The sequence below is a fragment of the Cavia porcellus genome, unplaced genomic scaffold (assembly GCF_034190915.1).
Source record: "Cavia porcellus strain 051 isolate PalLab524CR breed Dunkin Hartley unplaced genomic scaffold, mCavPor4.1 scaffold_2, whole genome shotgun sequence".
In the NCBI taxonomy this organism is placed as follows: domain Eukaryota; kingdom Metazoa; phylum Chordata; class Mammalia; order Rodentia; family Caviidae; genus Cavia; species Cavia porcellus.
This window is the reverse complement of record NW_026947485.1, coordinates 115,550,383-115,575,675: the sequence shown is the minus strand read 5'-3', so window position 1 is coordinate 115,575,675 and position 25,293 is coordinate 115,550,383. Positions and strand designations below refer to the sequence as shown.

Below are 25,293 nucleotides of genomic sequence, written 5' to 3'. Positions count from 1 at the left end.
ACAGCTACTTTGAAGAAAAAGAAACACTGAGGTACACAGTGCTGATTCTGTAACATCATGATGTGAAATCCAGCAATACTATTATTCTATGTTCAGTGATTTTAGTCTGTTTTGTTTTGTTTTGTTTAATTTCAATACGCGTGAAGGAATGGACAGCTATTTTGAAGAGAATGAGAGACATTATGGCAGCCATTGTTGACGGCCTTATTCCTTGAAGGCTCAAAATGCCTTCGTTATCCTGTTCTGGTCAGTTTAGCACTATTTTATTTTGTATGAATTCATTGTATGTGAAGACATGGACAACTATTTGGAAGAAAATAAGAGACAATATGATAGACAGTGAAGAACTCCGGTGGTCTTGCTTTGAGTCTGGGTCCCTTACATTGTTATCTTCTGATCGATCTGTTTTGTTATGTTTAATTTTACCCCCTTTAAAGATAAAAAGAAATAGACTTAGTTACTTTCACTGTTGTAGAAGAAAAATATGCATCATTGGAAAATTAAGAAGGAGAATTTTATTTTGCTCACAATTGGTTGGAGTTTCAGGCTTTGAACATCTCCAGGGCACAACTTGACAGAAGGGAATGATGGAGCACAAGTGCCCATTCCATTACAAAAGGGAAGCAAACAGAATGGAGGTGCTGGGCACGCGACAAACCCGCAGGCCATGCCAATAGTAATTCACCTCTTTGACCAGGCCCTGACATTAAGTCAGGTATGAACCTCTGAAATCCAGTCACTATCCCAAAGCACCACCTGTAAGTACCTGATGCTCTAAAGAGACATCTAGATGTACAGCGTAATACTTACTGGGACTCGAGAAGAGAGATGTCTAGCATCAGTTATGAAACACAGGCACTGATTTGTAGTCTTAGCTAGTTCTGAACATGTTCTGTGTTCTCTGAGGCCCTAGGATCGCTATGTTGCAGAATTTGATCCAACCAGGGGCTCAGGTGTCATGGTCACATATTCTACTTGCAGACGGCTGCTCCAACCTGAGTGGTTTGGTGTCTAAATTCCCTGCCTCACAAAGTTTAAGCCATTTACTCCCAGCCTGTGACATCAAGGAGACTCAGCACTTGCTTGTCACCCTAGCTATTCTCAAGGTCTCTTGTGAAGACTGCATGGTGCACTGTGATTGTCAATAAAAACAGTGGGATGCTTTTCGTTATCTCCGGTGCAATTTGGCGTTTTTCACCCACACTTTTATATTCATGATTGCTTTTATGCTATGTGTAGTGCAAATAAATACATAGAATGTCTACAATTACTATATTATAGCTCAGTCAACTAGTGTTTCCTCTTTTTAAAATTTTATTTAAAGAAAGACAAAACAGAAAACATGTAGAAATAGTACATATTTTCAAAGAAAAAATAAACTAATAAATGACTAGTTGATGAATGATTGTTCAAGATACAAAAGTGGAACATATAAATGGAAATTCAAACAGGGAGACTGCAAATCGTTCTGTTCAACTATCTAATAAAAACTTAGTAGTATGACTATCAATCTTATACACTTAACATACACACATTTATCCATATCTTCATTTATGTTGAGATTAAACAAACCAAAGCAGGCTAAAATCACTCTGAACAAAGATTAGTAGTATTTCTGGATTTCACATAATGACACTCTAGAATCAGCATTGGGTACTGTAGTGCCTTTTTTCCCTTCAAAATATTTGTTCATTTCATCATGTGTCATAAGGTCCGTTCTTATCAACTGTTTATATAGGTTTTATGCAAGCAAGAGTCATAACATGTATTTCTATCCTTTTTATATTACAGGGAGAAAAGAACAAAGCAGGCCAGAACAAAACACATTCCTATATACACAGAAAACTACACATAAATACTGGTCCAATTGCCCCTATTACTCTCTGGTTCCCTATCACATAGAGTTCTGTTTTCTCATATTTGATTTTGGTCCAAATACCCTTCTTCAGATTAATTATATTTCCTATAAATAGCAACTCGGTAGGCCCTCCATCTTGATCCACTCCGCCTGAGACTCTTACTTTTTTTCCTTAATTTAGTGTATCTAGACCATTTATAATAGAAATTATATCCAATTTCTCTGCCTCATTTCTGTTATGCTCTTTTTCCGTCATTAGTTGTCTATTTGGCTTCTTCATTTCACTTTTTACTACATTCATTGGGGCCTCTCTGCTACTGTTCGTGAAATCCTAGTGTTTTTCTCTCTCTTTAGAATGTTCTGTAGTATTCTCTGTAGAGTTGGATTGGAGGTTGTGAATTCCTCCAGTTCCTCTCTATCTTCAAAGCATCTTGTTTTTCCATTAATTTCTAGGGACAATTTTGCAGGGTACATCAATCTGGGATGGAGGTTATTTTCTTTCAGGGCTTGGAATACTTTGCTCCATGCTCTTCTCGATTTGATGGTTTGTGTCAAGAAGTAAGCCATAATTCTAAGGGGCTTTCCCTTGTAAGTAATATATTTCTTGTCTCTGACAGCTTTTAATATTCTGTTCCTATATTAGATTTCTGAGATCTTGATTATATGTTCTATTTTGGTTATAGGTGGCTGGATTTCTGTATACCTCATACATCTGAATATCATTTCCTTTTCCTATGCTTGGGAAGTTTTCCTTACCTATTTCTGTGAATAGCCTTTGTAGTTCCTTTGTTTTTATCCCTGCTTCTTTGTTCACATTCTTTATTCTTAAGTTATAGATCCTCTTGTCATCTTCTAGCCTTTTACTCTTACTGCTTGTTTCCTTCTTATCTTTAAGGAATTTTTCCTGGGGCTGGAGATTTTGTTTAGTGGCATAAGCACTTGCCTTGCAAGTGTGTGGTCATGAGTTCAATCCCTTGTACCAATAAAAATGAAAAAGACAAATTTTTTTTTAAAGAAATTTTTCCTTTCATGATCCCAAATTGCAAACCTGTCCTCCAGTTTGGATAATCTACCCTTATTTTCTTTCAAGCAGCTTTGCCAGCTTTCAATGGAGTTTTTAATTTCCTGATAATCTTTTTGAACCTCCTTCATGTATTTTATGTGTTCTTTATTTTCTTCATCAATAGTTCTTTTTTGTGTTCTTCCATCTGTTTTTTTGAGAGGTGCTTAGCATTTCTTTAATTATTCTATTCATATCTTGCTTTACTTGGTTAAATACTTCATTTTTGAATTTGTCTGCGAGGTCCCAAAGATACCACTTTATGTCCACTGGTGCCATATCTGATATTGAATGTTTGCTGTCCTCAATCTCCTTTGCATTTACCTTTCCTAGATCAATGTTCTCAGGGTTGAAGACTAGGGTTCCTTTCTTGTTGCTTCCTCTTCTCATATTTTTTTGTTCCTTCCATACAGGTGTATATAGGAGGCCCCAGTTTCTTTCTTTGTTGGTTACAGTTTGTCTGAAGTGCACTAAATTGGTGCTCCCATCCACTTCAGTGTACTACAGAGGTGCAGACTGGGGAAGCCTATGCTGGGCCCTCCTCCATCCAGCTCAGTCAATCTGCTGAGGGTTTCACTGCATTAGGATGGGCCAGCAGGCATAGGGAACTGGTTTGGACTAGCTTATTGGGTCTCAGTCCAGGACATGACCCAAGTTAAGCACTCCCCACCAATCCTGCTTGAGAAAGGAGCAGCTGACAGAAGTCACTGCAGCTCCTTGTTCACACCAGTCTTCCTGGTCGTAGAATGTCATCTGTTGGAGCCCCTTTTTCTGTGGAATGGTTCCATTCCTGGCACTCACTGCAGGTTGATGCAGGCTCCCTGCCAGCTCAGCTCAGCTCAGTTCTCTGTTTGGCAGCTCTCTGCTGACCCCCCACCCCAGTGTAACTGTGTTTCCAGTGGTTGGAAGCAGCAGTAACTTGGATGACTCAGTAAGTCACCACTGGGTGAGTTCGGGTGCTGCAGTGAGAGCACTGAGCCTTTAGCTGTTCCAGTAGTAGCACCAGGACTGTATGTTTGATTGCTTCTTCTCACCTTAGTTTCTTCTTGGGACAAGAGGATTCATCTCCCTCTGTTTGGGACTCCCCATGCTGTATTATGTTGAATTCTAAGTTGACTATCTCAGGGAGCCTCTGTAGCCTGTTGTTATCTATCCACCATCTTCTCTCTGACTCCAATTAGTGTTTTTAATTTAATTCCAAACAATAAGAACGAATTTTATCCCCTATTTCATATTATAACAAACTTCAACAACTGTGACTATCATTTTTAACCTTGAAATTCACAATAATAATTTCAATAGCTGTGATCAGTTCTGCAAAGAGCAAACTTACTAAATGGAGCCTTGTTTTGCTTTGAATCTGGGGATTAGACTCAGAGATGCAGGGATATGAGCTAGATAAATACCCTTACTTGTGAGTTATTCCACTAGATCTACAATTCTTTTTATCATAAAATACACAGCTATTGTTCAGTGTGTGATTCAGGACATGTAAGAAATAATCCCATCTTTGATGCTCAAAACAGAAATGGTACCCATTAGTATGTAATTTCTGGAATGTGGTTCAGCCATTTGGGGCTAGTGCGGAAGTTGCAATCTGGTTCTCTCAGCTTTGTCAGAGCTGCACAATCCATGTCACAGTAAGGAATTCATGTCAGGGAGCACACAGAATTAGACCTTGTCAATGTCACTTCCCACAGGACAGCATGTGCGTCCTTTCCACTGGCTTCCCATGGAAGGAGTGATGCAAATCACCAAGGATTCATCTCCCTTGTACAATGTGATCTGTAGGATGTGACCTTGATGCACTTCCTACTGTATTACATTAGTCACAGCCCTTGCTCCATGAAGGTGTCTGTACATGGCAACATCAGTATATGAATGACAGAAGTTAAGGTTCCTCAGGGAAGATGCATGATGTCATCAGTCTTAATTTTACAGTCAGATAAGCTGTGACCCAGGCACACATCCAAAATTTCTTTCACTGTGAACAAACAGACACTTCTACCACTCCTCTTGGAAATCTCCTCAGATTTCTTTCAGTTAATCAATTCACCCCCAAAACAAATAATATTGTATATTGTTTTGAAAATGCAGAGTAATTATGTCTGTTCAAGAACTCGACACGTGGAAGCAAACAGGAAGAAGTCTTTGCCATTCAGTATATTTTCCCAGCATAGCTGTGATAATTACATTATTGACTGCAATACCAATGTTTTGTTTTACTTTTAAATTATATTCAACTATATAAACGTTCTAAAGCTTCAAAAAATCATTTAATGAGAGTTGAGTTTTTCTAGGCTTACAAAATAAAAAAGAAGTTGGTGTGCGAGCTTCTCTATCATGTTAAATTTCTTTACAGCACAAAACCAGAGGTGGACATGGGGTCATAGGATGACTGTATTTTCATGAGGATCTTCCAGTAGTATTTTCATGGTGTTTGTCATTCCCACACCAGTGTGTGAGAACACAGTTTCCTCTTTCCTTCCTGAGATTTTTCTGTAATTTCCCCAGGCTGGAACATGTGTGGCAGGTATACTTCCATTGTTTTATATGATTGATGCATAATAGCACTGGTGTAGATTCTATCTGGGTTTCCCAATTTATGTAGACTTTCACTTCAGAGGAGAGAGGACACCCTCGAACTCAGAAATTCCCATCATCAAATCATCGTTTATATATTACAAAAATGTCATTTGTCAATTAACTATTTTAAAATTTAAACAGGATAAGAAATTTGAAAAGGGCTACTGGACTGCCAATGCTATTTTTCATATGTAAATGTCTTTGGAAGTAGCCTTGTTGATAAGATGGAATTTCACTGTTTGTTGCTGTCCCACAAGGTAGGGATCTCAGTGCACTGATTTTAGCACAGAGGAGGTCACGCAAATGAGCAGCACCTGACGTTATCAGGTGGGAGGCCAAGGTCACAGGTGAAATAGAAAAACACTGTGACTCTGTTCTAAAGCACGGTGAGAAATGCGTGGCTGTGGTCTACCATGGGAAGCAGTCAACACTTTTCAGAATCTCACGCTCAAATCAGGAAGTATAGGAAGAAGTTGCACTTCTCAAAGACTATGGAAACAAAGGGAAGTGTATTAAAGGGAAGCTGGGCTGCATAGTGAGCACTGGAAATGGCCAAATCACAAGGGTTTTACATAATTTTCCACAGGGCTGGGAAGCAGCCTGGGTCTTTGATGGCAGAGACACCTAGCCCTGCCTAGTATTATATTGGCTGGGACACTGTGTGCTCACCTGGTCTACTGGGACTAGTCTTGTGCAAGGCTCTCTGGGTGTGCAATAGGGAGGTCAGATTCTGAGGTCACTGGGAGGATGGTAAGAACAGGAATTTTTCTTAAAGGTTGAATTAAAAAATATGGCCTCAGTGTTTGAGAGAAGTTGCCTGTGATAGTATGGAGTATGCCAAATTTCTTCTCAATATTCAAAGAAATCAATCCTTGCTCATATTGAAAAAAAAAATCCCATTGTCAATGGAGAAGCTATTACACTGAAATTGTAATGCGGTAAAGAAAATGCTAAATACTTAGTATCATATCTGGTATTGTTCCAAAAAGCCATTCTCAGGACGAATGTCTTCAAAATGCAATTTCCTGTTGAAGGAAATCAAGCACAGGCCTATTGTCCAAAATGAACTCTCTCTTACGTACACCTCCCAGTAATGCTGACCACTAAAGAAGCCAGCACAGCTCGCTGAGAAGTAAATCTTCCAGAGAATTTAGGAACAGCTCACACTCTTCACAAATATTCCACATGCTTCTCACACTCTGACAGGGTGAGCTGAGGGTGAGCAGTGTCTTCATCCACAATTACATCTTCTGCAATAAAGGGAGAGATCCCTTATCTGTGGGCTTTAGGAAATAGGCTTGGCATTCCATAAGCACTGTCCAAAAAGGGGTGAGGAGCACAGTGCAGGGACCCAGGAGTCCTTTCCACAGCCCAGGCCCTGAGCCTGTCCCACTGCAGACCTGGAGATCATTCCCGCCATGGCAATTTCTCCAAAACCCTTTAGCTTTGCCCTTGATCTGTGCTGTCCTATCGGAGGGTCATAGAACATGTGGTCTCACACCTGGGAAAGGGGTCACTAGGGTCTGATGCTCATGAGGCTTCCCAGGCCCTCACACAGGGGCACGGCATCCACAAGCAGAGAGGAAAACAGTCCCAGAGGCACCAGGACAGACAAGGACATCAGCACTGGGCAGTAGGGTCAGGATGCTCAAGAGAGGACCCCAGGTAGGGGGCAGGGGAACAGAGAAGGAAGGAGGGGACGGAGAGGAGCAAGCAGAGGACAGGGCAGCCTGGACAGGGAGACTGTATTCAGGGCTGGACCTTGGTTAGGGATAATGGGGAGAAGTGAGATGGGAAGCATCAGAGAGAATGAAGAGTCCCCACCACTTAGTAAGGCTCTCTGTAAAGAGAGAGGAAAAACAGTGCAACACGCAGTGAAGAAATTCACCCCACCACTCCCTACTGACCGCTTTCCTCTGTAGGAGAAAAGCCCTGGCATGTGCAGTGGGGTAGCGAGGCTGTAGGAGCTGGCGGGAGGGGAGTCCCGTCCTGTGCTCAGGGGTCTCGTGGGGCCCCAAGGGCTCTGGAGCTGCTGCCCAGATTAGGGAGGTGCAGCCCCTGCTCCTGACCTCGCAGACCCCTTCCTGGCCCTGAGGCGATCTCCCAGCACCCAGACTCTGACCTCAGTTCATTTCAGTTGATCCCAGAAAAATAAACAGAACTTACCAGGTTCTTTAGTGAGTCTCCCTTAAAAAAAAGGGGGGGGGGCAGGCAAAGAATATTCCCCAAGGAAGTTATCCCGGCCTTTGCTGAGTTATGCCAGTCAGGTGCTGAGTTCCATTCTGGAATCCTCTGGGGCTTGGGTTTTGTTCCCATCCTGGTGCTACTGGGAAGGGCGAGATTTCTAACTGTGGGGCTCAGGGTGGGAAACCCTGGGTCACCAGTACCGCCCACCCAGGAGAACGGGCACCCTGCTCCTCTCAGCTTCTAGGCCGCGTGGGGAGTGGTTCTGCTTGGCTCCAGGTCTGACCTGACCTGGGAGGAAAACCACAGCACCAACTGACCTTGACACGAAAACTCCAGAACTGGGAGACAAAGTAAAACTTTTCCTTTATAGAAGTTGGTTTTGCCAGGCATGTGGTAAGGCGAAGCAGCACCTACATCCCTTCTTTATTCACTCAAGAGTTTTCTCTCATATCCTCTCTCTCCCCCCTCAGGGTGCTGGTTCTCACGTAACCCCAGGCGAACAGGTCCAGCATGAAGCCTCTTCCTGGGACACAGGAGTCTTACAGATTATTGGGCAAAACCCTTCCTTTCATACTAGAATCCCACAGAGCTGGGGTGGCAAACATGAGATCACTTTAAATCGTTCCCTTCACAATTACCTGCAAATCGTTTAGCTTCCTTCTGACCTGCAAGCAGATGGGGACAGTAAAGTCAGCGGACAGGTTGTTCAGGTAGGCACACTGTAAGTAACAGGGTGTGGGGCGTCAGTTATGAGAATCAGGATTGTACTCACCATGCCTTCCGAAAAGATTTACTCCTTCTGCAAACAAATCACACAGACAGATAAGTATTTGATGACACACAGACTGAACATTTAATTTAACACAGGAAAGGATATAACTTAGCAAGTTCTTTAGTGAGTCTCACTAAAAGTAAATGTGATCCAAAGTGTGCATAGATATTGTGAAAGGGGGAAGAAACTGCTCAAAAGGAGAGTCTACGGGGATGGGAGAAGGAGAAAAGAAGGGAGAAGAAAAATATATACATATATACATGCAAGATAGGTAAGATAATCCTACTACTAATTTCTATTAGTTCATTAAGAGACTTTTGTGTTTATATTTCCTGATTAATTTATCATGCCTGTATCTTGTAATCTGAGCAACTACATTGAAGATAATACATGAACCTTTGATAATCTTCTATTATCTTGTTTTGAAATTCTACTGCATTGTTTTTTTTTTCTCTTGAAAATTAAAAAATGGAAAAGAAATGTGTAATTTAAAATTTTTTGATACTGGGGATCTAACTCTCACAACTGTGCACTTGCAAGGCAGGCCACTTACGCCGCTGAGCTAAATCCCCGGCCTGGAAAAGACTATATTCATTTTGAAACTCCAATACGTCATCTGTGACCTGTCTTGATTTGTGAACTATTTGGGAACTTTTACAGCTTTCTAGAGTTTGAAGTAGAAGAACAGAAAGTTGTCCTCAATTTCCACACAGGACACCACTGAACTTGTGAAGAATCTGACTACAACTATCACAAGCAGCTTGTTATTGCTGACTTATTACTCCATTAGTTCAGTTTATATCTTCGGGACATTCCTGGGATAACCACAAATATTCCTCTCTATGCAGCAAACATTTACTGAGGTCCTGCTCTAGCCAGGAGCTGCCTGTGCACAGAGAACTCAGCAGGTGCCAGGTGCAGGCTCTGCTCTCCCAGGGCGACCTCTGCATCCCTCATTACAGCCCAGGGCTGGGAGCACTGTGGGACACAGAGTAGAGAGGGGCCTCAGCATCCTGGAGAGGTTGTTTTGTGTGCTGTCTGTTACTGCTTCATTAAAAATACTATTTCTTAGAAGAAAAATAGGTTTATATTCTAGTAAAAATCACAGAGAAGAAAAAACATTTCACATTTTCCTTTACATACATATAACCACTTAAGGCGTCTTACATCTACATCCAGAATATTTTTATTCTACAACAAATTATCTAAAAATTGTACCTCACTGTCTGTCACAATCACTTAAGTGCTAATTGCAATTACTTGCTCATAAAAATCAGCAAATATCATTAAGTATCATTGAGTAGCTAATTGATGTCTTTTTATTAGTAATGTGCTTGTCCTTTCCTGTCAGTCATGTAACAGATTTTTTTCCTTACTTATTATGATAAGACAAAGAATATATATTTAAAGTTTCCTCTGGTTAAAAAGAAAGGTATGTAAAAATTAGCCTAGTGAGTCAATAAAAGTACAGAGTTACATAGCCTAAATAAAAAAAAAAAAAAAAGCAAAGCAATAAAATAAAAAGGAAATGAAGCATACAACCATTTTCTTGATCCAACGTCACATAAGACCTGGTCCCATTGTAAAGGGGTCCTCATTACAGTAGGAAAATGAATAGGAGCCCGGATCCAGTGCTGAGGACACGGTGGTCTCCGTGTCAGGAGGGGCAGTGTCTGCAGATGCACAGCCAGAGCAGGCCCACCCTCTCATGCCCCACCTTGGATCATGCCAGCCCTGACCTCAACCTCACCAAAGCACTAAGGACGTTTTCTCTCCTCCTCCACCACCTCAGTTAGAGTTCTGAGTCTCCTGCAGTCACTACTCCCCAGTGAACTCGAACTCACAAGTCAGTGGACTCCATGCTGCAGGCCTGATGAAGCCGAAACTATGTGACTATACTGTGAAACCTCCCTCTAACTCAAAATCCCACCATATTTTTCACTAATAATTAACACAAATTTGTAGACTTGGTGTTTGGCCTCCTGTGGTCCTCACAATCTGCCCTCTGTCTAACTCTCCTATCTCATCCTGCTGGTTCTTCCCTATCTTTCTTGTTTAGCATTTGTTATTTTTTTAGAACCACACATGCGAGAGAGCAGTACATTATTTTACTTTCAGCAATAGGAACCACTGTGTCTAATGTATGGGATTCATTTGATAAATGAAGACAAAATTATGACTGCAAAGTAAGTTATCCTTATTAGGTATTGTTTCATATGACTTGTTAATTTAAAAAGATAAATGATTTTCTTCTATAGCTGTGCTTTTATTTTATAGTGAATTTCAAATTTCCTTTACTAAATAGTTGTATTAATTCAGTTCTAGGACAGGATTTCAGCACAGTTATTAGAAAGATCAAAACATGCAGAGGTTTTCAGGTTGGAATTAACGTGATCAGTGATGAATTCAGTCTGGGTGCAGTTTGATTGGCTAAGCTGATTTAGAGAAATTTTATATTTAACCAATACTCTATCTTGCAGGATATTTATTCAGATATAAAATATGAAACTGAGTGTGATTTAAAAGTTAGACAAGAAAGGTAATGATGCAAATATCATAACTGCATTTAGGTCAACTGAATTTTTCTGATGTCTAGAATGAAAGAGACAATATATAAATCTCTGATAAATTTTTGATGGTGCTTTTCTTAATTTAGTTTAAAAGATGCTCTCCTGAGGGCTTCCTGAGCCTGGAGAAGCAGGGCTTTGGGAGAGCTGAGAGAGAAGCAGGACCTGGGCAGCAGTCTCCTCACCAGAGAGGAAGCAGCCTCACCAGGAAGAGCTCAGGGCAGCTGCTCAGAGCCCTCAGCTTCTGGACTCAGGAGAACCCAGGGTAGACTGAGGATGGTCACATAGGTAAATAAGACACAGCTCTCTGCAGGGTGCAGAGCCTTGGTGGGGACACTGATTCGGGGAGAAGAGCAGTGTCCTGGGCCCCTGGGAGCAGGGCAGGGGCAGCCTCTGCTCTACAGACCAAGGTGAGGGCACTTTGGGATCTGCTTGCAGGAAGAATTAATTTCACAAAAAATGTAGAATTTAAAGAGCAAATTGACCTCAATCCATTGACTATGGTGAAAGAATCCTGGACCGCAGAACCATTGTCTGACACTGAAGTGTGATCGCCTGTGACCCTGAGCTGTGATGGAAACAGGAGCCCACTGTCCTTCCTTCAGGTTCACAGAGTCAGCCACAGCATTTCCTGGGCAGTTCTCATCTGTGGATTTAGCTTCCTAACAGAACGTGACCTATTTAAATATAAAATGCCAAGATAACCCCACCTTTCTGTGAAAGCACATCTGAAAAGCAAGCAGCAAAACCAACTTGGAGATAACAGTGCACCTAGGGCTAAAATAAGCATTAAGCAGTCATTTTGTTACTCCACCGTGTGTAAGTTAATGATTTAGGGCAGGTTGATGTTGGTAACAATTACCATTAAAGTTAGAAGTGCATGCTGGTTTAGTCCTTTAGCTTCAACAAGCATGTGAGAGAAAAACGTTGATTCCCATGAGTCTTTGTTTTGTATATAATGATTTCAGCGGGTGAATTTGATCTTTGATGGGAGAAACTAAATGAACCCTATGTGGATATGGTAGAATAACTTAAATTTTATAGGAATCCAGATGCAGGTGCAAAAGCAACTCTTTTCCAGGGTCAGTTTCCCCACAAGTGCTACCAAAGCCTTCCTTCATCTGAGTCAGGTGTTTAGATGAGTTACAGTTAAGCCCTGAATATAGCTTTGTGTCAGAAACAATGGCATCATGACTACATTGGAAGTCAAATATAAAATCCAGGTGGTTAATACCTTGGTGCCTTTTGAAGTTTCTAATTATTACAGATTTCACTTAAACCCAGATCTACTCTGTCAGTCTGGAGCTGATTATCCTGAAAGTGAGGACAGATGTACTTAGCTTGCTCCACATTGAGAGAAAGTGTGGCTGACTGAATTACCATGGAAAAGGAAAATGCTTATCAGAGCAGATTCCTCTCTCAGCTTATTCCCATTAAATGGACTACATTGTGTGTAATCTCTATAGGGTTTGGAGGCCAGAATAAAATGTTATGTAATTACACAGCAATGGAGTTTTAGAGTGATTTATTCAGAATGTCCTTGTCACAGTGGATTCCTCCTTACTTCTCTCTGAAAATTTTCTCCCTTGTGAGGGAATCTCTTATTCTCCTAGAGGAAAAAAACACCTTTCTTACAGAGATAACCATAGGCTCATTGAATGTTTGCTGCCTGGACAGATTTCTCTGAATTTGATCAAACTGCTTTCATGGTGGTGCTGTGCTACTTTTCCTGGTGTTTAACCCACTTTTATTTTCCCATCAGTCACCTGGCTAACATGGGTCTCTTTTGCTTGCACCACAGCTCACCATCCAGAATGCAGGCAGATTCTGCCTTGTTCATTCTGCTCTTCTCCTTCATGTGCAAATCTTCTTCAGCTCTGAGCTCAGATCCATTCCCACTGTTTCAGCCAAGTCACTCGTGACCTCCAGCTCTGCTCTCACTGTGGGCTCCAGGAGCCCTCTTTTCCATAGCATTTTTAAAACACAAGTTTTGAGTTTATTTCAAAAGCAAAAACTTGACTTCTATCTTTCCATTTTCACTGAAACAATATCTCACTCTGTAGTGTAGGCTTGTCTTGAACTCAAGGAGATCCTCCTGCTTAGACTCCAGAATGATGTCACTATAGAAATGTGCCACCACATTCAGCTTTGATCCATCTTGAGATGCCAATTACCTCCTCTGTTTGTTTATCACAAAGCATGGAGCGGACAGTCAATCACTGTAAGAAAAGCCCGCTGTGACCTCTGAAGCCAGGTCCTCACTTGGTTTAAAGCAGCCAGCTGGTTTTTCTACATAGGCCTAACAACTTTCTCCATGTTGTTTGATTACTTTGTAAACATAGGAAGGAAGCTATTTCAGTTGTCTGTAAACAATATTTCAGATCAAAAGAGGCATTCAAAATTGTAGACAATTTGTATTCTTAAAGGAGCAAAAGTTCCTACAGCATGGACTGCTATGTGACTTTAAAATTTCAAACATTGCCTCTTACACATCATTTACAGTGCTGTTTGTTTATCTCTTCTGCATGAGGAACAAAACAAGAAAAGCTATGTTACCAACTTCTCTCCTCTCCCTACCCACAATATACCAATCCCACCCCAGAATTTATCCCCATTTGACAAAAGAGTTGTTTAGTTAGAGATTTCGTAGATGTGTATCCATGGATAGAGATGGGTGAGTATTTTCTTGCTAAACAAAATTAGAACACAAATTGAAAAATACCCCCTTCATATGTTAAATTTAGAATATTAAGCAGGGTCTCCTCATGTTTTAAATTTTGGCAGTGATCAGTCACACATGTGTGAATGGAAGTGAGCAGTAAACACTAACCTACACATGCTTCTCAGGACACTCAAAGAGTGTTTCTAAAATAGGTTTGAGGATTCTCAGCCATCACCATGCTTTTAGGGGGTGGCCTGGCAAAGGGGAGAAGAATGTGGAGTAGTGAGCAAGGTTATAAGTCAGAGCACAAAGGAAATAGGATGCCACTCTCATCTACCTTGGGACCTAGAACGATGCATCTTGGGCAGTCAGGTCAAGACCTCAGCCTTTTAGACTTTTTCTAGACTAAAACTGTAATGCATATCTCCTAGTGTCTCCAATACTCAGGCAGATTTCTGACACCCACGTTAAAATATTTCAAAGCTCTACACAGTGGAGCAAGATTGGGTCTAAGTGAGGAGCATTTTCATTAAATCTCAGCTTCACCTCCCAAGACTCACTTCACAAGTTCCAGACTGGATTAAGTGTAGCATGCAAGAGAGTGCAAATGAAGGAATTCTCTCTCCTCTGGGTTCCCCCATTGAATTTTACATGAGCAAGATGTTCTAAGTTCACTCTTGATTTATATACAACTATGTCTCATCCCTCCACAAATGAGTCAAGCCACACAGTTTCCCCTTTACCTCGGCATCTTCTAGATCTCAGGAGGATAACAGCAGCGATTATGATTGTCAAAACTGGGAGCACCAGCATCACAGTCCACTCCACTCTCTTGTTGCTGACCCGGGGGAACAAGGCCTCTGGAAAACAGGAAGCAGCTGCTGAGACCCAGCGGGACAACAGCTGACTTGGTGATGGACACAAGTCCAAGGATAGTTTCTCCAGGGAAAAAGCACAGAGACGCTGGGTCTCAGGCCCACTGCAGCTCTTAGGAGCTCAGGACCTGAGTTCCCTGTGTCCCTGCTTCTCTGATGTGTGAGATCCAGGAGGGCCTGAAGAATTTGGGAGATCCAGGAACACGCTAGATATGGAAACCAGTGCAGCAGATACTCATGCATCTACCATCCAGAATGAATACCATGTTTATATATGTGATGGGTGACAGTGTTAATACACACAAGGACACTCAGTGCAGGAAACTCTTCCCCTCACTCTCCAAGAAAATCCACTCTGCTCCTTTGTGTCCAGTTATTTCCTGCTATGCTCAGCTGCAAGCCCAGCACTATGCTGAGAACACAGGTTGAGATGTTCTACAATTACAGTGAGGACACTGAATGATATCTGATGATAAACCAAGGAGATGTCAAGCTCCAAACCTGAAGGAGAATTCCATCTCACCTCAAGGATTCATCTGAAAGGTGTGATGGATGATAATTTAGATTTGAAAGAACCAATATGATGCCAGTGTTTATCTGTGTGATGATGTGAGGTCAAAAGAGAAATAAAGACATTCTTGTTCAAGAACAATCTTCATCCCATAATTTAAAAATGTGCTTATATGTTCATATGCGAATCAGGTAACTGTTGTTTAATTACTTGTGCATGGCATGGAATGGTTCAAATTATTTAGATGCATTCCTTATCTATGCTGTGCTCTCCCACACAGATTTCAGGAGTCTTCTGGCATTAGGATTAATAATGATTATATTTCTTATTTCCAACTTTTCATTATCTCAAAAATATTCTGTAATCCTTACTGGCATGAAAGTCTAACTGCAACCTGTGGGCTGCTGGATTATCTGAAATTGTGCATTTCTAAGGTTCTCATTAGAAACTCAGTCCTCTGACACATAATTTTCTCTATGTAATCCCTCACCATTAACCTAACTTTAATGTGTGTAAGTTACCAAAATAAATCCCAGAAAATATATTTTTTAAATAATATCTCTAAATAAAGAACTTTATTTACTAATTCCTCTGGATATTAATTTCTATATACTTGGCATTAATTGACCAAGTCCTGGAGATATTTAAGAATTATAGTACAGTATCCACCACAGTTGATACTCCACTCAGGGACACAGAACAACACAGTTCAGAACACACAGTGGAGCACAGAGAGGTGCTCAGTGCAGGAAGAGTTGGGTGAGGTTCCTGGAAAGGTCTCAGTGATCAGGACATCGGGAAATTGCTCCTGTGAGGAGACAGAAGGAGCCCAGCAGGCAGCACCCTGGGCAGCAGGGCTGTGCGGGGTGGGGTGGGGTAGGAAGTGGGGAGAAAGAGAGGGGCAAAAGCTGAGGCTGCAGGAGAACAAATGCACAGGGAAGGACTAGTGAAGTCTTGGGCTGCATGGTTTCTATGTGACCTGGGAAAACAATCCAGGAGGCTCAAGCAGCCCTGGAGCTGCCCTGGATTCTTGTATGGCTGTGGACAGAGCCAGTATGGACTTCGAGGAGTAGCACTGGTCCACCCTCAAATGCCAGGTGTGAGTGACTCCTCAGGAGGGTCTAGTGACAGGGACAGTGGGTTGTTCCTGTGTAACAAGGGGCCTGACAGTAAGTAGCACTTGTCCAGGGTCACAAGGCCAGGAGAGGGTGATGCTGGACTTCAGCTCAGTGTGACAAAGAGGAGGAATAAATTCCACATTGTTATGCAGGAGTTTCCCTCTGGAAAAGGCATTAGACAAGTTTGGAATGAACTTCAACACATTCCTCAAAATGCTCTGTTACACTTACATGATTTTGCTTCTCTTATTATGATGTGAAATAATGATTTATTACACAAACAATAAAAAGTAAGAAAACAGGTATACTTAACTAGCTTCCCAAATAAGAGTTGGCCATGTGTGACCTGGACCATTCTCATAGTTTTCCCATCAGGGTCATCGCTGATCCCCCCTCCCTCCTCAGCACTGACATCACAGAGTGAGGGCTCTGAGCTAACTCACCTGCCACTGAGAGACGCTCCTCCTTCTCCTCCCTGAGCACAGGGTTCCCAATCCAACAGCACAAAGGTGCTCTTGAGCTGCTTGTCATTGTGACTGAGCTTTCCACATAGATCAGGCCATCTTCTTGTTCAGACCTAGTCTCAGAGTCAGGTGACAAAGGCTGTCCCTGTGGGTCCCTCCACTGGAGCTCAGGGTCTGGGTACCACCCTGAGGATGAGCAGGTCAGCGTGATGCCCTCAGTGTCTGCAGGCTGAATGTGGATATGAGGAGGTGCACCTGAGGCTGGAGGAATCATGAGAAGGTAAATAATGCTTCTTTTTTTAGCTTATAAACATGGTGTATGGGCTATTCAGCTTGTGCTTAAAAAATAACAATTGTATGAACCTCAGCTCTGTATTTGTGAGCACTGAGTTATAGGAAAGCTGACCATAAAGTATTTCTCTGCACAATGGCTTACACAAATAAAATTAACTACCAGCACTCAGGAAAACATGCAATCCCAAGCAGTCCTGTATCTGGTATTTCCTTCCCTCTTCCTCTTGTAGTCATTTATCCCCCCATGTGCTGACTCCTGAGGTGGGTGGTAAAATACTCTGTCCATATAGTTGGAGCCTGAGAGCTGCAGATCACGCAGCATCTCATGGTTTTCTATGGTAAAACACACTGGATCTCACAGCATTCACTGAGCTCTTTTTAACTGCAGCAGAATGTTCCACAAGAGCCTGTGATAGGGGGACAGTCCTGTCACCATGGCCCAGTAGATTGGACACTGGAAAAAAGTGTGAGTGGAGCCCTAGCAACATGGCTGAGGAATTGAATATTGTTTCTCTTTATTTAGTATCAACACACAGGCCTCGCTTGTTTATATTCAGGACTAGATTTAAGATCCTAATGCAAGTGATGCACTGGACATGCCTTGAGCATCCTTTCAACAGTGACCATGAGGGAGAGGCAGTAAGCCATCCCATCAGTCTTCCTCTTGCCTTCCCAGGGCTGGCTTGAGGTCATCCTCAAAGTGGATAGGAAGGTCTCATCTAGGGGAGCTGGAGCCTCAGAATGAAGAACGTGGAGACCTCACAGTGTCCACTCCCTGTCCCATCCCAGGCCCTTGAGCCTTCTTGCTCTTCACAGAAGCACTGGGTCAAAATGAAGCTGAGCATGCAGCTGGGCAGTGCACAGCAGCACAAACTCCTCACCTGCCCCATGACTGTGTCTGTCTACAGCAAGGTCCAGGGTGAGGAGGAGGGTAGAGGAAAATGGAGCCAGGAGCAGGAGGTGAGCTGCAGAGCTGAGCCCCAGAGAAGAGCAGCCCTGCTGAGGGCAGCACAGTGTCTCCTTGAAGGGGAGACAGTGAGGAAAGGGTGAGGGATGGGGCTCTGAGCTCCTCCAGAGACTGCATCTCCAGTGGGAACAGGTTCCTGACCTCGGCCACACTTCACTCCTCCAAGAGGATGCAGAGCACTAAAAAAAAACCAGGGCCAACAGTCACACAGCTAAGAAGGCACAGGATCCGGAGAGAGGGATTATGGGGTTCAGCTCTGAGCAATCAGAACAGGGGTTCAGGTACTCTTTGTCATGTATTCCCTTGAAGGAAGATTGGATGAGCATAGTTTTTCTAGTGCATCACAAGGGAAAAGGAGAGATAAAAATGAAATGATTCATACATCATTAAAAACAGAGACAATGTCATGGAGAATACAGAAACAAGACACCAGTGAATTTATGAGCCAATCTTTCTAGGTAAAAATATTTAAATTATGCAGATCACATTTATTATTGCTTATTATTCATTTTTGCATATCACGGACACAGTAAAAGTTTATATTGGCAATTGTAGTATTTATCCATAGTGTCACAAATTCAAAATAGTGAAAAACCCAGGATTGCACAAAACTTGTTTTTCAAGTGTTCAACAAGAAGATCAAACATTTCTTTCTTTCTTTTTTTTTTTTTATTATTATTTTTTTTTTTATCTGTACCGGGGATCGAACTCATGACCACCTGCTTGCAAAGCAGGTACTTATGCCATTGAGCTAAGTTCCCAGCCGCGGATGAAACATTTCTTATAAACTTTACCTTGATAATCAAGGGATTTCTGCTAATAAGAGTAGTCCCTGATGCCAAATGTCACAGGACCACAACTGAGCCACTGGCCTCTCTCTTTCTGCCTCACTCTCTCTGTCTTTCTGTCTCTATGTCTGTCTCTGTCTGTCTGTCTGTCTGTCTCTCTCTGTTTCTCCTTTTCCTCCTGAGATTGCAAAATTGTGCAGAAAAGCAGCAGCAACATGGGGATGTAGCTATATGAGCAGGGAATCTGTTTACTGACAATGCAATGTCACATTTCTGCAGAATGCTCAAAAAGAGGCAAAAGCAAGTGCCAGGGGACAGTTTTTAAAGTTGCATAGAAACAAAAGACTCTACTCAATCAGTAGAAAGCTGTGATTCCATTAGTGACAATGAAAGTCACCCTACAGTGACCCTCCTCTCTCGTCTCCCTCATATCAACCATGAAGGAGTGGACCAGTTATCTGATGAAGACTATTGATGACTGAAGTAGATCTCTTTCCTCAAGGAAAGGGCAGGTGAATTTGATCTTTTTCCTTTTTTGTTTTCTGATTTGAATTACATTACAGTATTGGAGTAATTTTATATGAATATTTGGGGGGCAAAGAACAAATCATGTAGGTTCCCATTATTTCTTAAGTAGATATTTGCTTTGATATACAAGTACTCTGGGTTAAGAGCATGTTTCTGGAACACACTATACTTGCCAACGGAGGTTTCACACTATTTTACAGCTCATGGTACATGAGAAAAGAAACAGAACCTCTTGGACATGTTCAATTTGCTTTGGTTTCATAAAAGTAAGTGGGATTAAAACACATTCTCTCTGGTGGACGTAATCAGTGGAAATTCTGAAGCTTTACATTGGCTTCATCTTTGTTTAAATTTCTGTTGTGCTTCATGCGCTTAACTTGAAACTATAACCACCCCTGCCTTACTCCTTTCTACAATTCGAAAAAAGTGACATCTCTGAAAAACTTCCCTGTTGAATCAATGAGATCAAAACAGAGACCCCAGCAGGTGGTTAGGGAAACACTGCTGGTGTCAGAGCAAACTCCAAGGCAGGCAGCACAGTTGGTGTCCAGCCAGGAGCTTCAGGATGGAGAGTGAGTGTTGCTGAGTGTGCAAGAATAAAGTGGAGCACAGGAAATGCTGATTCCTAAACTGTGGGGAATCTCTTTGGGCCAGAAGAGAAGCCTTGGGACAGGACAAGCCAGGGGGCTCTAGAGGGATAAAGGAATGCACCAGGAGACACAATGGAGGAGGTTCAAAGCCACTTACTAGGGTATATTTATTTACATAAGTAAAGGTTCACTACACACAGCTGCACAAATTCTAGAGAATGTGTGCAGAGCCTCTAGGAAAGGATGTGCCAGGATCTTCCCAGATGTCCCCACAGACCAGTGAAGAGCTCACCAGAAGGTGATGTGGGGGAGGAAGGAGCACAGTCAGGCTCACCCAGCCTTGCAGGCTCCTGGAAAAGTGCCTCTGCCAGTTGCTGCCCTTATGCATGTAATTGGTGCCTGCAGGGCAGGGTCCAGGGCACCTGCTGGAAGATGGGGGCTTCTGAACTCAGGTGTTGATCTCTGTCCAGGACCACAGAGACTCTCTGGAGAGAGGTATTGTGTCCACTTGAGATTTTTAGAAGTTTAACTAAGTCTGTCCAGCCATTCTACATCCTAGGCTGTACCTAGCACCTACCCTAAGGCAGCTTGTAGTTCAAAGGGAATAAAGTGACAATGAACAAGAATGAACTGGCTTTTGCACTTCAGAGCAGATGAGGTCTTCACCTTAGGCTCAGAAGTCTTCTTAGGCTCCTAGAGCGGTCTGTATGTCTTCCTCCTCAGATCTTTCAGCTTTTAGGCATAGACTCTTACTCTTCTGGTGTAGACCATTTGGCCTTCCATCTCAGACTCATAGGCCTCCTGATACAGAGCTGCATGGGCCATTTATATAGCTCTATGGGTAAGCATCTTAATCCAATCTTCTAATGGCTTAAATATTTGCCAATCTTCTGTTATATGTTTCTCTTGTAAAATATGGCATGTAGATTTTGGTTTTCTAAAACTGAAGCCAAAGCTTTCTGTATAAAACTTGCTAAAAATTCTCTTTTCTGGAGACTCCTAAAATGGGTAAGAATCATACAGCTCACTGCTTTTTTAGGTAGTCATGAGACAAAAGTCTCTTTGCTTCTAATCAGAATTGCAGTGGTGCAGAGAAGTGGTCCCAGCAGCCTCTGGCTTTCAGAGATTGTCAGCACAGGAGACTCACACAGGTTAATGGACCTGGAGATTAGGGATGCAGGACCATCTTGCAGGTCATAAATTTGCTTCTAGTGATGATTCAGTTGGTTTCTAATGAGGCCCCTTGAACGGAGACAAAAAGCAACCCAACACTGAGCTCAGCAGACAGCCCTGTGACATCTATAGACAGAGCTGATTCAAGTGCTTTTCATAGTTCCATAAAAAGCCTCCCTTTCCTTTCCATCACCTCACGACAGGATTCTCCCTACTGTCAGTGTCTGGGGAAGAAGAGGTAACAGCACAGGCTTCTGCAGAGATCTAAGTCCACAGGTGACAGAGGAAGGGGGGCAGGAGCACGTGAAACAGGAAGGAGCACATGCAGGATAGAAGGAAATGAGATGTAGAAACCCAGAGTTGGACAGTAGACTGCCCAGGTCCTCCCTGTTCCTGTGTACCTCCTTCTGGGTCTAGTAGTTGAGAAGGAAATGACCAGACTGAGATGTATTTTGAGACTGTTGGAGTCAGAATACATTGCATTCCAAGATCAAATCTGTCCTTCCAGAAATTCATTGGAAAAGAAAAATAAGAATTTTTTTCCATTAAAGAATAAATAACTCTATAAAGCCTAATTAAATGAATTTTAGCCCTAACACCTGCCATTCCATTATGGTGTTTGTAGATACCCAGACACATTTCCCTTACATACAGTTGAGTCTTGATTAGATTAAAAAAAAAAAAAAAAAAAAAAAAAAAAAACAATTCAGCATTTTCAATGCTCACCTGCAACAAGCAGCTCAAACTGTGCTTGGCCAACTTGTGTGGAACTTACAAAGACACAGCTGTACTGTCCTTCATCTCTAGCAAGGATGGGATGGATCCTCAGGGCCACCTGGCCTTGGTTGATGTTTTCCCTCAGGAGCTCTGTCCTCCCTTGGTACTCAAGACTCTGCTGATCCATGTGGTCCTGAGAATTCCTGTACTCGTGAAGCAGTACTGATTGGTCGTCCCGGTACCACCTGATCTCCATGTTCTGAGCATCTGTAGATGGGCTGAGGTGACAGGGAAGCACAGCTGCTTTCCCCAACTGGACAATGACCGATGACTTTGGTGTTTTCACTTGGAACTGCCCTGGAGGTGATTAAGAAGAGGACAGAGTCATTGCTGAGAGGGTGGCAGGCCTTAGTGGTGGCCTTCTGACCAGACAACGAAGAAACCATGTCACATAACTTGATGAGCTTGGATAGCTGATAAGCAGAGCTAAAAATAGGAGGTGCCAGTTCAATTTTAGCATAGGAGATCACAGGACATTACGTTAAATGTGCAACAGTTACAGGACCCTAAACTAAATTAAGTCTTTTCCACTTTGCTTAGGTTTGTAAGTCAAATTCCTATGAAGCACTGTGTTTAATTCTTGTCATTCTGTGTGTTGGAGGGTAAAATTATTTTGCAGATAAAGAAATTCAATCAGTGAGTGGTTTAATACTATATCACATGACACAAAATAATGGATCATAAAGTGAATATTACAAAATATTTTATCACTTTACAGCATATATTATAGTGTCTTATAAGACAAATGCATGTGAAAACATTAAAACAAATCTTTTTCTAAGAAAATAGTAGAAAGATATTGTCTCAGAAAAGTAATATATGTGTCTCCTTTAGAATGCTTAAGATCACCACTTGGGTGCTGGCCTATTCCTCCACTGTGGATCCCACACCTCAACCCAGGCACCACCAACTTATCATTGACACTTTTGTCCTCTGCATGGGGCAGCAGACAAGCCAGTGAAACAACAGACGCGGTTGCAAACAAAACAACAGCCTGAATAGGAGACTCAATATGGATGAGTAAAGGAAAGGTCACGTCACAGAAGCTAAAGAAAGATTCACAGAGAAGGAATGTTCTGAAAGATCCAACATGGCTCAGTATGTAGGAGCCATGTTGCAGTGACTCAGAGAAAATTAATAAGAACTTGGAGTAGAGAGGACAACAGGACAGAGCAGCAAGTCCCAGCAGCTCAGCTTCTCCAGGACAGGAGGTGTGAAGTCTGGAGTAGGAGGCAGCGGGAAGAACCTGAATCTCTGTCCTAAGTGACCTTCAGTGGTAAGGGGTGGTGAAGATCTGCCTCACAAATATCCCATTACACAGCCGCACAGTGCGGGCACAGACAGTAAGACACTGTGTGAAGGGCTGAGTCTGAACTTTGTTTCTAGAACTGTGCCTTGTGGGCTTCATAATGAAAGACCCAGAACAGAGGAGGAAAAGATTATTACTGGAGACTGTTGGCAGCTGGAGAGCAGATTGTAGTAAGACCTACTGAAAGGCAGGGACTAGCGATCACAGATCTGGGACCTGCAATGAGGCACCAGACTCAGCCTGACTTCCTCAGCATTGGAGGCTCACAATTCTACCATTTTCCTAGGGCTAAAGGGAGACCTACAACAGGGGCTCATGGTGTGTAACTTCTCACTCAGCCTTGATAGACACCATGGGAATCTATTAGTCTCTTACAGCTGTAGTTGAATTCATCATGAATAATTATGACTCCAGGGACAGCTGAATGTCTATGAACCTGTGTGCTAACACCTGGAGAGAGAGACAGCAAGAGCTGCTTACCCAAGAACTCAGCCTGGATCAGACTCTGAGAAATGCCTGCAACCTGTCCTGAGGCTGATGTTAACTCCAGCTTTGCAGGAAGGGATTACAGGTGTAACGGGCTTGTGAACACTCAAAGAAACAGGTATTGGAGCTGCTTGGGAGTTACATATGCAGTGACTCCTTGAAATAGCTCATCTGTGTTCTCATCAGACATCTCAGTGGTTGAAATTTTTCTTTTGTTTTAATGTTTCTGGAGTTATTTAATAACATAGGATTATGATTTTTTTACATTTTCATGACTGTATCACATGTAAATTCTTGTGTACTTTTGTTTTAGTTGCCTCAGATTTCATTGATATGGAAGTGCTGCACATTGTTTAGAGAACAGACAAAGGTGGAGGCTAACTGCAAGGACTGTCATATGGAAATATCAGACTGACTCTGTGGTGTTGTTATTTGGAACAATTCTTGTGGCAACACATTGGGACTGAGTTAAACCCACTTAAATAAATGAGGTAAGTGATAGATTAGAACTGGACATATAAAGCTGAAAGCTATTCAAGGGGAGGTAACACCCTGCTAATACTCTCTGTATAATCACATGCTCTCCTTACTTTTCTACTAACCCCTGCCCCAAAAAGGATGGGGAAGAAAAAAGGAAACACATACATATTTTTTAAAATAGATAGATAGATATATAGATATAGATATAAATGTACTCAAATAGATAGAGTAGAAAAATGGGGAAATAAGGAAATAGAAGATCTCCTAACCCATCTCCAGCTCACCCAAGATAGTTCAGAGATCACAAAGGGAGAAGAAAACAATCAGACAGAAACATCCATGAAGTTCTTAGAAAGATGAAGAAAACAGATGAGTTAAAAGAGGAAATGAACCAAAAGTTTACAGGAAGTAATTCCATATGCTCACAGTGAATTTGGAGGAATAAAGTAGACTAGACTATCTAAGTAAAACAAGTCAAAATTTGAATGACAGGTTCAACAAGGATACAGAATCCTCAGAAAGCAATAAGCGAAGGGAAAACAGTGTAGCATTCATATGTCTCAGAAGTGACCAATATGGAGACAGAGTGTCTAACACTGAGGACAAAATGGTGAATCAAGATAAAGACCTCAAATTAAAAAAAAAGATCAAGAGAACAAGAAAAGACTATCAGAAGTTGCTAGATGACATCAGGCAGAACAATCTAATGCTGACTGGAACTAAGAGAAAATCTAGAAATTGCACATTTGGGTTCACCAACATGCATACAGGTACTGTGGAGGAAAACTTCCCAAATATAAGAAAAAAATTCCAAGCACAAGTAAACTATGTTTATAGAATACCAAACAATTATGATGAAAGGAAAAATTTACCAAGGCATGTCCTCATTCAAATCACAGAAAACAGAATTTTAAAAGCAGACAGAAAAAAAAAAAAATTACATATAAAGGAAAACCAATTAGAATCACAACAGACTTCTCAGCACTGAACCTGAAGGCCAGAAGAAGTTGGAGTAAAGTAGTTAAAGCCCTAAAAGCAGATAGCTTCAAAGTCTGATTAACTTACCCAGCAAGTCTATAATTTAAAATAGGATGGAGAAATAAGATATGTCCATGGAAAAGACCAGCTCAGAAGATACATGAGTGCTAAAGCAGTTCAAGAGAAAACACTCACTATTCTAGAAAGAAAAAAAAAAAAAAAAAAAAAAAAGGTAGGGCACACCTTCAAATACAAAGGAAAGT

At 41.9% G+C, this 25,293-nt stretch overlaps 1 protein-coding gene across 44 annotated transcripts in view; it reads right to left on the bottom strand.

The window, feature by feature from the left end:
• LOC101788146 (butyrophilin-like protein 9) overlaps nucleotides 1-25,293 on the bottom strand; it is a 58,249-nt gene that overhangs the window by 13,295 nt on the left and 19,661 nt on the right. For 37 of the 44 annotated variants that reach the window (XR_010046355.1, XR_010046356.1, XR_010046359.1 and 34 more), the window contains 7 exons: nucleotides 21,727-22,074; nucleotides 16,640-16,921; nucleotides 14,436-14,552; nucleotides 8,464-8,490; nucleotides 8,330-8,356; nucleotides 7,671-8,214; nucleotides 6,674-6,754 (listed from right to left, as the gene is read on the bottom strand). Coding sequence is in view for 2 of the 44 variants with exons in the window: in XM_063245241.1 (XP_063101311.1) it covers nucleotides 6,675-6,754; nucleotides 8,330-8,356; nucleotides 8,464-8,490; nucleotides 14,436-14,552; nucleotides 16,640-16,921; nucleotides 21,727-22,074 (881 nt within the window). In the remaining 42 variants the exon portion in view is untranslated. Of the gene's footprint in view, nucleotides 1-492; nucleotides 6,755-7,670; nucleotides 8,215-8,329; nucleotides 8,411-8,463; nucleotides 13,552-14,435; nucleotides 14,553-16,639; nucleotides 16,922-21,726; nucleotides 22,075-25,293 lie in introns of those variants that run through there. The other 7 variants (XR_001199225.3, XR_001199226.3, XM_063245241.1 and 4 more) reach the window with 7 other exon arrangements.